We start from the raw sequence: 12,127 nt of genomic DNA, 5'->3' as shown, positions 1-12,127 counted from the left end.
GCTGCAGAGCCATCCCTCATGGTAGCTGAGGCTTAGCCCTCAGTCTCTAAATCCCAGGTGAGACACGAGCCCACCCACTCTGCCCACTGTATTTAGATCAGCATCTGACAGTTGAGTTTTGCTCCCATGGTCTCAATCATTTCACCCTGGAAACTGCTGAAGATCTATGTAAACTGTGATAGCAAAACCCAGAAAACTACAGGTAGAGATAATAACCAGTCAGAATTAGTCTTTGAGCAGTTGACAGGCTTCTTCACATAAGTTCTAAAAGATTCCTCAGAAATCCACAGTGTGTCTCTCTCTCTCTGTGTGTGTGTGTGTGTGTGTGTGTGTGTGTGTGTGTGTGTGTGCATGTATTCATGTCTGCCTTGAGGGTATGTGTGTACATGTGAGGAATGTGTGTAGGTGAGAGGCCACTATCAACTGCCATTCCTCAGGCACTGAATATCTTGTTTGTGTTTTAATTTTTTTTATGTGTACAGACCCACACAAGCCAGACTATGTGTGCTGATCAGAGAACACGCCTCAGAAGTTGCTTGCTACCCCGCACCTTGCTAACTCGGCTGCACTAGATACTTTAGACTTGCAGCTTCCCGGCAAGTCTTCTGTCTTTACCTCCCACCTCAGCACAGGAGTGCTAGGATTAGAGGCAGATCTCCACACCAGGCTGTTTTATCCAGGTTCTTGGGATCAAAGTCTGATCCTCAGGCTTGTGCAGTAATCGGAGTCATGGCCCTGGCACAACAAAGTGCTTTTTGAGTCAGGGTCTTCCTACCTTACTAACCAGGCCAGCAAGCTCCAGGGGTCCTCCTGTCTCCATCAACTCCACTCAGGGCTATTTTTATATCTGTTCTGGAGATGCACTCAAACCCACATGCTTATTAGCAAGGCAAGCACTTTGCTGAGACATCTCCTCAGCCTTTACTTCCTTCGTATGGCTTTCACCCCACTAACCAGCATTAGTTTTAGCATAAGAATTTCTGGTGGCCCCAAGTAAGAAACACAGCTGTCTGATATTTAAATTAATATAACCCAGAGGTCTCAGAACTAAGCAAAAAGATAGCTAGATTTTTAGATTCAGGGTAACAGCAGACCAATTTTAAGAATGTGAACAGGATAAAGTGGAACTCTGAAAAGGGAATTTCTAAACTGAGATTCATTAAGAGATTCAGAGAATAATTGTTACTTAGCTTGAAACAGGAATTAATTCTGACTGAGCAGGAGCCAGAGTCCTCAGAAGGAGCTCACTGATAGGAGCTCTTCCAGCACACACACTGCCCAGTGTGCCCAAGGTCTCAATTGAGGAGTCACAGTTGGGAGTATTTTGTCATTTTTGGATCCATATCTCACTCTCCAAGGCTGGCCTTATATTCTCTAGGTAGGATGCATGCTGTTGAAGTCCTGATCCCTCTGCCTCTGCCTCTCTGCCTCTCTCTGCCCCTCTCTGGCCCTCTCTGGCCCTCTCTGGCCCTCTCTGCCCCTCTCTGCGCCCCTCTGCCCCTGCCTCCTGAGTACTGGGATTACAAGTGTAATACACCTGTTGCCCTTGGTTTACGCAAGCTGAGAATGGAAGCAGGGCTTCAGCTGTATCAGGCAAGCTCTCTACCAACTGAGATAACTCCCAGCCTCACGATGTAATAATGATAGGACAAAAGAAATCAAATGTCATCGCTTAAGCAGAGTTTTTCCTTGCCTTTCTTTTTTTTTTTTTTATTTTAAGCATTTAAATTTACTTAGGAAAAGTAAGATTACTTAAGGAAGCAGCACCCAGTTTTAGAGTAATTTAGCACATTTATATGTAAAAAATACAAAATTACTCAATACATCTTTAATACACAAATACATATACAAACATTTTATTCTAATAATATTCTTTATCACTTCAATTTAAACCATTCCATTATGAAAATTCCTTAATTGAAGAGAGAATATTCCTTTAAAACTCTAAATGAAACAGAGCTTTCTCAACTAATTTATAGGTACACAGCCTTTAGAAATACATGATTTTCCAGTTTACAAGTCTTCCCTTTAAAACTGTTATGACTTGTCATGTTTTTTAAGATAGAAGGCACCAGACACCAGGGAGGATCAAAGAGTGCAGTGTGCTCCGAGCAGGTCTTCTCAGACACTCGCCCATCTCTAAGGCGCCACCAACCTTGCATGAATGTATTGCCCCACTAACTAACGTTTCTTCAGTGTACTCACTTTGCAAACTACCAAACTCAAAAACAGAACCTGCACTCACTGCGGGCAGTGCAGACTGGCACCCGCCTGTCAGAAATGTCATCTTACTTAGGTGGTCTCTCGGGAACTGAAAAGTATGTTTAAACAGAGTCTCCAGAGGAGTTCCGTCCCTTGAATAGTTCCACTGATTTCAGGAACTAAACTGATACGTAAGGCAGGTTGGTCCTTTAGGGCAACTGGACTGCACAAAACCTACGGGAAACATCCTTCATTTTGAAAATGAAGCAGACGTGTGGAAAATGTAGAGTTTCAAAGAAGTGAAACGGCTCCTGTTCAGACGAGGCACTGAAACACGTCTACAAAGAACTTGCCAGGTCGTCTCTTCACTGTACAATGTTCCATTAAGCTAAAAATAAAAGGATACAGAAAATGGTTATTAATCATTTACATCATCTTAATTTCTATACTGTGGAGTCTGAGAAGTCAAAATACCCATTACACACAACACACATATTTATTCAAGTAATTGGTGCTTGAACTTGAGTTAGAATTCAGGACAGGGCCAACAAAATGGCTCTGGGGAAAAGGGGGCTTGCTGATAAGTCCGATGACTTGAGTTCACTTCCTGAAACTCACATGTGAAAGGAGATCCAAGACCCTCAAATTACACTCTGACCTCCTAACCATACTGTGGTAGTATGCACATGTACACACACACATACACACACACACACACATATCAAGTAAATAAATGTAAAAAAACATTAGGAACTCAGGGTAAGTTTCATGGCAATGGCAGGTCTGACCACCCCATTATGTGAGAACTGTGTTCAGAACTTAGTTTTATTCTGGCATTTTCTACTGTGCTCTATAGGGCAACGCCTCCTCCCAGCCAGTTCTACTCTAGGCCACTCAATGATGCTCCACCTCCTCCAGTCTTCTCAATCTCTACTTTCTCTGTCTCATTTTTCCAGCTACTGAAACTGAACCTGGGTGAGGTGGGCTTGACTGTGACTCTGAGAATAACCACAAGCACTCCATGGAAAGACAGCCTATAATAATGCAGCGGCACTAAGAAGCTGTAAATAACTATGTTTACACTCATTTATAATGTAAAGATTTTTATTTCTGTCTGTGTGTCTCTCTCTGGGTGTGTACACATGAATGCAGTGCCCGAGGAGGCCAGGAAGGACATGGGACCCCTGCAACTGCAGTTGCAAGCAGTTGTGAGCTGCCTGATATGTGTGAACCAAGCTCAGAATCTTTGAAAGAAGCCCATGCACTCTCAGCTCCTGAGCCTTCTCTCTAGCCCCGTTATTTTTAATTGAAACACAGCATAGCTGTTTCCCACACCTCACTAAAAAGTCAGCAGACAATAAAGAGCAAGTATTCCTAGAAGGAAACTAAGTGAAAAAGAGAAGATCAAGCAACAGCAATCAAGTCTTAGTGTCCGTAAAGAAATAGAACTAAGTGTTTCAGTCAGAAAGTGGGAAGGGAGCAGCAGAAAGCAGGAATCTGGTTCACAGCACACAGAATGTTAGCTATGCAGTCGGATAGGTTTCCTGTATTTTATACAACAGAAGAAGTTATAAGTTTATTCTCTAAACACAGTAGCAAGAGAAGTTCTAGAGAAAATATCAGGTAGGGTTTTAATGATGTGGTCATATCTTATTTAATCATAAAAATATAAACACAGAATATAGATCTATCCAAAATTATGCAGCAACTATACAAAAGTGGTGAGAAAGAAAGTTCTATTTGTTTTGTTGCCGGTGTTTTTTCTTCCTTTGAAATAAAGTGTCAAGTAGCCAGGCTGGCCTCAAACTCACTATGTGGTGAAGGATGACCCTCAACTCTTCCTGCATCTGCCTCCCGAATGCTGGGTTTATGACAAGTGTTATCATGCTCTATCAGATGATGGAGACTGGCCTCTCCATTCTGGCTAGAATGACATGCAATTGAGAGGCAAGCATGTGGGGTGGGAGCAGAGATCCTCATCTGTCTTAGTGAAAAGTTTTGTCACCTGGAATGCCTAAAGCTTGACAGACAAGCAAAGAAATGGGAGAATGATCTATAAAGAGACAGGCAAGTTCACAGGCAGTTAAGGTTTGATTCCACTCCTTCCTGGGGATCTACAGGTTGCTAAGGAAGGGAGAGATGTTTTCTTCAGTGCTGAAGCCACAGGGAGGTTGCTCATGCTCTTCTCAAAGTAACTCCCCCGCCCCCGCCCCAGTGTTCCTGTAAGAAAAGTAAACACACACACACACACACACACATGGGAGTGGGGGTGGGGAGGGAGGAGCATACAAAATTGAAGGACACCAATTTGGAAGAGGATGAGGCTCAGAAGGAGTGAAGAGAGACAAGAAAGAGTAATAAGGAACAGATATGATCCAAATGCCTTACATACATGTATGAAAATGCCACCATGAAATGCATTATTACATGTGACTAATATTTGCTAACAAGAAAGTCTTGGAAAAAGAATCAGTTATTTATTTGTACAGTACCTAGGCGCAAGCCCACAGGCTGGTGGCCCACATGTTCCCAGCTGTATTGTGGGCCCCATGCGATTTCCTGGGGGTGAGTAGAGTCGCCAAGGGAGGGGAGGCTACTTTGTTTAGCTCTGCACAGGTATACCTCAGACTGTGTGCAAAGATACAACCACAGAAAGTCAAGAAAAGTAGCTCTAGGGGTGAATTTACTTTGCAGATAATAACTAGGCCATAAGGCCCAAGCAATTGCTAGAAGCTGGAAGAGCTGCAGGATGTTGTGGTGGGGGGGAAGTCCAGACACAATCATGAACCATTTCAGCAGGAAGTGTCTGGGGATATCCCAAAATAAAAGGACGGGATTTCCAGCATTCCAGGAACTTACTGGAGCTTCCTATTCTAAATAATAAAATTGGATTTGTACCTACCAAAGAGATGCTGACCAAGACTGCTAGTCAGCTAAAATCTGTCATGTATGCTCTTAAGTCTTTTAAGAAATATAAAGGGCACTAATTCTTTAAAAATTAAAGTAGGAAAATGATTCTGAAACATTAACAAAAGTGGCTCACTACCACTCATATAAAATATACACACACACATATACACATAGTCATGTACACACACAGAAGGGAGCAGGAAGAGAAGATGTGATTCACTCTAAAGTATTTTATTTTTCTTAGTTTTATAATGAGAAAAAATGTTTTTCTAAAGTACATAATTAGATAAAATGATCTAGCATAAAGAAGAGTGGGATATGAGGCTGGAGAGATGACTCAGCTGGTGAAGTGTTTGCTGCTAAAGCATGCGGCCCCGAGCATAGATCCCAGGCATCCACATAAGAAGCCAGGCCCAGCGACACACACCTGCAATCCCAGGGCTGGGAGATGGAGCCAGAGGATCCCTGGGACTTGCTGGCCAGCCAGGCTAGTTAACCACTGAGCTCCAGATTCAGTGAGAGACTCTCAAACATAAAGTTAAGAGTAATAAAGGAAGACAACAGATGTCAACCTCTAGCCAGAGGCCACATACATGAACTCATGAACATATCCATGCACATGGGGGAACGCATGTGTGCATGCGTGCACATACACAGACAAAATGACTTAGAACTCACTGACTATGTAATTTGAAAAAGGAACCATTGTGATACTTTGAACTCAATACCTGTAAGATGGTTTTATTATAATGCATTTCCCAAACAAGGAAACAGGCTCAAAGATACCAAGAAGCTCCCAAAGCATCACTGAGCCAGCTATGGAAGAACCTGGAGACCTGGAACCCAAGCGCTTTGACTCCAGAGACTAGAGCACCTTTAGCCACCTCAAGCAACACATTCGAGAAAATGTCTGGCAGGCATAGGGTGTGGTGTGGCCGACCTTTAATCTCAACATGCTAGATGTAGGAGGCAGGTAGAACTCTTTAGCTTTGGGTTAGTGTGGTCTACACAGCAAGTTCCAGCCCAGCCAAGGCTACATAGAGAGATCTTGTCTCAAAAAAGGAAAAAGGAAGGAAGAGAGGAAGGGAAAAAGAGAAGGAGGAAGGGTGAGAGTGAGAAGAAGGGAGGGAGGGAAGGAGAGAGGGAGGGAGGGAGAGAGGGAGGGAGGGAGGGAAGGAGGGAGGGAGGGAGGCCTGCCCCACATTTGGACATCTCAAGAATAAGAACACCACGAAACACTGGTGCTGGTTCAAATACACACCTGGACTGCAGACCACAGCAGCTAAGTAGCTCCATCCTCTTGAGAAACGCTGTGCATAGAAATGAGGCTCTCGCACTGTTCACTGTCTTCTGGAACTCTAAAGAAAAAAGGCAACAGTTAACAAAGCTTTAGAACTAAAAAGAAACCTCAGAAATGTCCCACTACCCTATCTAAAGCTAGGAGGTCACTATACAGTTAGTGGTAGAACCAATCGTTTCCCTCATGTTTTTGAAGCACAGTTCAAAGGTGTTCTCTCTTAAGAAAAGAAAAAAGAAAAAAAAACTTAGAAGAGAGATATAAGACAGTGCTAACATATTCTATTATGAACTGCACCCAAATCAGTTTTCTACATTTAGATTAACTGTAGACCATCAATAAGTACTCTTGTTTTATCTGTGAACCAAGACATTTCCTTTCTAAAAATTAGCAGTAGAGAAATTATTTCATTATCGTACGGCTCCAAAAGAATATTTTTCTCTTTATACAATATGAATTATATAATTTATTCTTTCAAGAATTTCTGGCAAAATCCCTAAAGCCACTGTAGTAATTCTCCACTCACTGAGCTAACCCATCACTGTTGTCTTTGAGACAGGCTCGCTCTCCCTCTGTAGCCCAAGCTGGCTCCAATCTCGGAATCCTACTGATCTTCCTGAGCTGCTGAGGTTACAGAACAGCACAGCTACACCCAGACGCAAACACAGAAGATCTGTGTTGTGATCCTAATGCGCAATAGGCTAAGGCAAGAATACCAAGAAGAGTTCAGGGCCAGCCGGGGTTACCAAGTAAAATTATAGCTCAAAAAACTAAACAAACAAAAAATAAAACCAAGGGCTGGTGATGGCTTGGTTGGAAAGTACTTGCCCCAAAGCATAAGGACATAAAGTCAATCTCCCCTAACCCACATAAAAAAGTCAAGGCAAGACAGATGGATCCCTGGGGCTCACTGCCAGCCAGCAGAGTCAGGTTGGTCCAGGCTACCCAAACTGGCCAGTACCAGTACAACACTAAAAACTAAGGTGGAGTGTGATTAGGGAAGACATTTGACATTGGCCTCTGGTCCCTGCTCATGCATGTATACACACATGTAGGTTCATGCAGACACAAATGAATGAATAAACACAAACACACACAAGCTTAAAAACATTATGGGATAAAACATACCTCTGAATTCGATGTTTTCTGCATATAAAGGCAAAAACTCTTCTGACTCCTACCATCACAGGATCCCAATTATTATAATGGCACAGGAGAGTAACAATAAAAAATGAAAAAAATACAGGGATAGCGCCTGCAAAAAATAACCAAGAAAACTGCACCTAAAACAAAAGATTAAAATAAAACCTCAAAATTATCATTAAGGCAATTTTTTACCTTCAATGTACATTAAAATACAAAGAAGACAGGATAAAGACTGATAATATGCTATAAAGTATTACTATGTAAGAGGATTCAGGATATTAATTTACAATTCTATTTGCCTAAATAACCAATAGCAATACTTAATGCTCTAAAAGGAAAGATGGGCAAAAGGAAAGCAACACAGGTATGCCAATAGTTACTGGGCATGCTGCCCAGAGAAGGGGAGTATCCACCAATGGAGTTTCTGGGTCAAACACCAGGTGATGCTCATTTCCAATGTCATGCATGGCCATCCCCAATCACAAATGGAGTTTTCTTCCTCAATTTCCCACACCATCTTCAAAATTTCACATTTGAAAATAAACATTGTGTATGTTACAGCTGTGCTAACACAGTGTTACATTATAGTTCTTAATGTTAATACCAAGTGAAACTGTTTAAGACAACTTTAGAGTGTAGATCCAACTAAAGTATCCAAAATGCCTTTCTAAGCAGCCTGCTCTGAGTTCTGATGTTGATGAGGGACACACTGGTGATCTGGTGTACAAAAGGCAATAGCCACTCCATTTGCTAAATAAGGAAGATGTGTTTGTCCTCTTCTGAGAGTTGTAAAGAAAGATAGGGAATAAAAGAGATGGCTCAAAAAAGTGTTTGACTCATGAGCATGAAGAATTAAATTTGATCCCTAGAATCTTAATAAAAATTCTGGAGAGCCCAAAAACCCAAATAAAAATCTTGGGCAAGGTAGTGCACACTTTCCCTAGCACTGGGCAGTGGAGACCCAAGGATCTCTCAACCCCACTGGCCAATTAGTCTACTTAGAAAGGCCCAGGGTCCTGGTAGAGACTGTCTCAAAATAGTTGCATAGCACCTTAGAAACAACACTCAATTCTATCCTTTTGCCTCCACATGAGTACACACACATGTGCACATATGTGCTCATACAAACACACACATGCACAGAAAAGAAAGGAAATAAAGGAGAGTTTTCACAGGCAAAACTCCCTGTGCTGGAAAACACGTGCTGGCCCATTTACCACCACCATTAAAACAGAAGAGTTTCATGAGACTGATGTGTTTGGTGAAGGCTTTCAAAGAAAACACAAAACCTAACCCTCCAACAGCGTTTAATACGCAGCCTCTTTTGCACAGTATACACACACAGAGGTTAAGTGACCACGGAACACTCACCCAGGAACACTCGTCACGAGAACTAAGAAGCCTGCATTTAGACATTGCAGTATTGATGCGCTGAAACATTTTTGAATGGTTACCAGAACATCTAATAACCTAGGAATATCAGCACAGAACTGTTCTGCAACTGATTTATTTAGTGTGTGTATATGTGTGCTCCTGAGTGTAGAGATGTACAGTTGCTGGTAGAGGCCAGTGGAGGGTGTTAGGTCTCCTGGAGCTGCTTGTAAACTGCCTGATAGAAACTGAACCCAAATCCTCTGTAAGAGCAGCAAGTGCTCGTCTCATTAAGCCATCTCTCTCTAGCTCTACAGTATGGTTTTTAAATAATGAATATACACATCACAAAGAGTATTTTGCCTTTATCCTTGAGCTATACAAGGACCTAAAGAAAAATAGCATTAAAATAAGGCTATCAGAACATACTATAAACCTTGTAACTTTCAAATATTTCCCTTTTCAAATTGTATCAATGTAGCACATGCATGTACACTATGATTACTTATGACTTAAAATATTCAAAATCCAAATCAGAGTTAAGTGGCTGTCTTCCTCACAGCTTTAGGCAAAGGTATACCTCTCTCTTCCACCACCCTTAGAAGCACGAAAGAAACCTTTTCCACAGGATATGGAGTCACATGCCTTTAATTCCAGAACTTTGGAGGGAGAGGCCAGAAAAGAAAAGAAAACAACTGCTAAGTCATGGCTGTGGTGTGGTGTGGTGTGGGTGTACTTGGGTACAGGGTATGCCCATGGCTGTAGATGCCAGAGGTCAGCGGCTGTCTTTCCTCGGATGCTGTTACTGACCTCAGACTCTCCCTGAGGCTAGGTGGGCTGGTCAGGGAGCCCCAGGACTTCTCTTGCACCAACTTTCCCCAGCATTGCAAGCATGCAACAATACTCCCAGCAGTTTTTTCACATAGATTCTGGGGATCAAGCTCAGCCCTCAAGTTTGTGAAGCCCCCTCCTCAGCTCCTACTATTGTTTCTATGTACCAGAGTCTCTCTTAGGGAGAGAGGCATCAGGCGCTGTCCACGTCTGCCTCCCTTAGTACTGACATACCCCTTAACTATCACTAGCTCTCCTTAGTTCCATCCTGCAGTATCTCATGAACCTACCTTTTGCATGCACATGTCGGCTATGATGGAGAGAGGTATCGTAAGGCTTAGTGCAAGTGTGCCTATCAACGACGAGGTAAGAAAGCAGCCCCTGAAAAGAAGAAAGGAAGCATAACTTCTACCTTGAAAACATAAGAGAATTCCACTGAGCGAACTTAGCCAACATTTCGTGTCCTATACCGTAACACGACTAAAACAACTCCAAAGCTTGTCCTTGACTATTAAAAACACAAACGTGAAGCCGGGCGTGGTGGCGCACACCTTTAATCCCAGCATTTGGGAGGCAGAGGCAGGCGGATTTCTCAATTCGAGGCCAGCCTGGTCTACAAAGTGAGTTCCAGGACAGCCAGGGATACACAGAGAAACCCCACCCCCCAAAAAAACACAAACATGGAATTATAATGTCTTCTGGGTGCTTTATACTATTTATGAGATATGCTTGCATGTATTATTCAACTTTGGATATATAGTTCATATTTCAATTACTGAGCAGGGTTTTTAGTTTTGTGCTAATACCTAACAAAACCACATTATCTTTCTTTAGATTAAAAAATAAATTTTAAATTATGTGTATATGTGTGCGTTTTTACATGTGAATGCAGTATCCTTAGGGACCAGAAGAGGATGTGGGATCCCTCTGAAGCTGGAGTTACAGGCATTGAGTGCTGGGAACTGAATTCATGTCCTCTGCAAGACCAGTACGCACTCTTAAATACAGAGACATCTCTCCAGCTTCCAAAACAGCACTGTTAAAATTGAAATCACACATCAACTTTAAGAAACTGATAAGCTTGTACCACAAGGCCCACCTCTTAAATCTTCAATCTGAGAAACAGCACTAAGACTAAGACTATAATGGAAGTCTCACAAACTCCATATGGGATGCTGAGCTCAAACCTACTGTCATTAAAAGAGAAAAAATTGTAACATATGCTATCATCCCAAGTTAATTCATTCATGATTTCCAGATCTGGTTCATTAATTTGCAGTGTATTGAATATAAACTTAACAACAAAAAAATCCCTTGAACAACCAAATATGCCCACGCTCCTCCCTAAGTAAGCAATCCCAGAGTCCACTAAGAATCCAGGAATTCACATTGGCACTCCCAGCTTCTATGTCTGGATGTCCATTCCTCCACAGCAACTTTCATTGGTATACTACTACTCTTTATAGGGCATGTACACACGTGTGCACATGTAAGCCAGAGGTCACCATTCATTCCGTTTCCCTCTTCACCTATTTTCCAGACAAGTTCTCTCAATGAACCTAGAGCTCACGGGCTCAGCTAAGCTAGCTGGCCAGCAGGTTCCATGGCTGACTCCATCTCTGTGCTCCCATTTTAGTGTTAGAGATGCATGCCACTCTGCCTAGAGATCCAAACTCAGACCCTCATGTATGCAGCAAGAACTTATCAACTGAGCCATCATCCTAGCCTCCAAATCTGCATTTTAAAAATAAAAATCTTTTATTTTTTGACAGTTCCATACATGTCAACCAAAACCTTGAAAGCATTTTTACCAATTTAAATGATTTGTATTGTCCTGCTTAGCTTCTGCGGTCAATTTAATACAGCCTAAAGCACGGGTTCTCAACCTGCCTACTGCTATGACCCTTAACATAGTTTCTCATATTGTAGTGACCCCAACCATAAAATTATGTCGTTGATAACTTGATAACTGTAATTCGCTATGGTTATGAAATGTAGTGTAAATAGCTAACATGCAGGATATCTGATATGTGATTCCTGTAAAAGGGTCATTTGATCCTGAAAGGGTTGAGAACTGCTGGCTTAGAGTCTAAATTGGACTGACTGACCTGTGTCGTGGCTGTTACAATATTGTCTTAACTGATGATTAATGTTAAGGTCCTGCTCCAACTTCCTTAGTGTTGGGCTGCAACCTGCCCTAGGTCACTTCTGGTCAGTGTTTTCTCACAGCGGCAGGAGGGAACAGAGTATTCATTCACATATTTGTATTCATTCATTTATTAAACAGACACTTTTGAGCTTCTTTCTATGTGTCCTCTTTGCAATGGGCCCACAAAAATTAAAATCAAAGTCCATTCGTGCTCTATTAGA

At 42.1% G+C, this 12,127-nt stretch overlaps 1 protein-coding gene across 4 annotated transcripts in view; it reads right to left on the bottom strand.

Moving 5' to 3' along the window:
- Positions 1–1,668: 1,668 nt before the first annotated feature.
- The window catches only part of Slc35f5 (solute carrier family 35, member F5), a 35,307-nt gene continuing 24,848 nt past the window's right edge, over positions 1,669–12,127 (bottom strand). For 2 of the 4 annotated variants that reach the window (NM_001356294.1, NM_028787.5), the window contains exons 13-16: positions 10,048–10,138; positions 7,538–7,692; positions 6,374–6,470; positions 1,669–2,590 (exon numbers count right to left, since the gene is read on the bottom strand). In NM_001356294.1, coding sequence (NP_001343223.1) covers positions 6,395–6,470; positions 7,538–7,692; positions 10,048–10,138 — 322 coding nt within the window. In that variant the 3' untranslated portion in view covers positions 1,669–2,590; positions 6,374–6,394. The remainder of the gene's footprint in view (positions 2,591–6,373; positions 6,471–7,537; positions 7,693–10,047; positions 10,139–12,127) is intronic. The other 2 variants (XR_001778392.2, XM_006529912.4) reach the window with 2 other exon arrangements.

This window comes from Mus musculus, chromosome 1 (genome assembly GCF_000001635.26).
Source record: "Mus musculus strain C57BL/6J chromosome 1, GRCm38.p6 C57BL/6J".
Taxonomy (NCBI): domain Eukaryota; kingdom Metazoa; phylum Chordata; class Mammalia; order Rodentia; family Muridae; genus Mus; species Mus musculus.
Note: the sequence above shows the minus strand (reverse complement) of the source record. Positions and strands in the feature narration are given on the sequence as shown.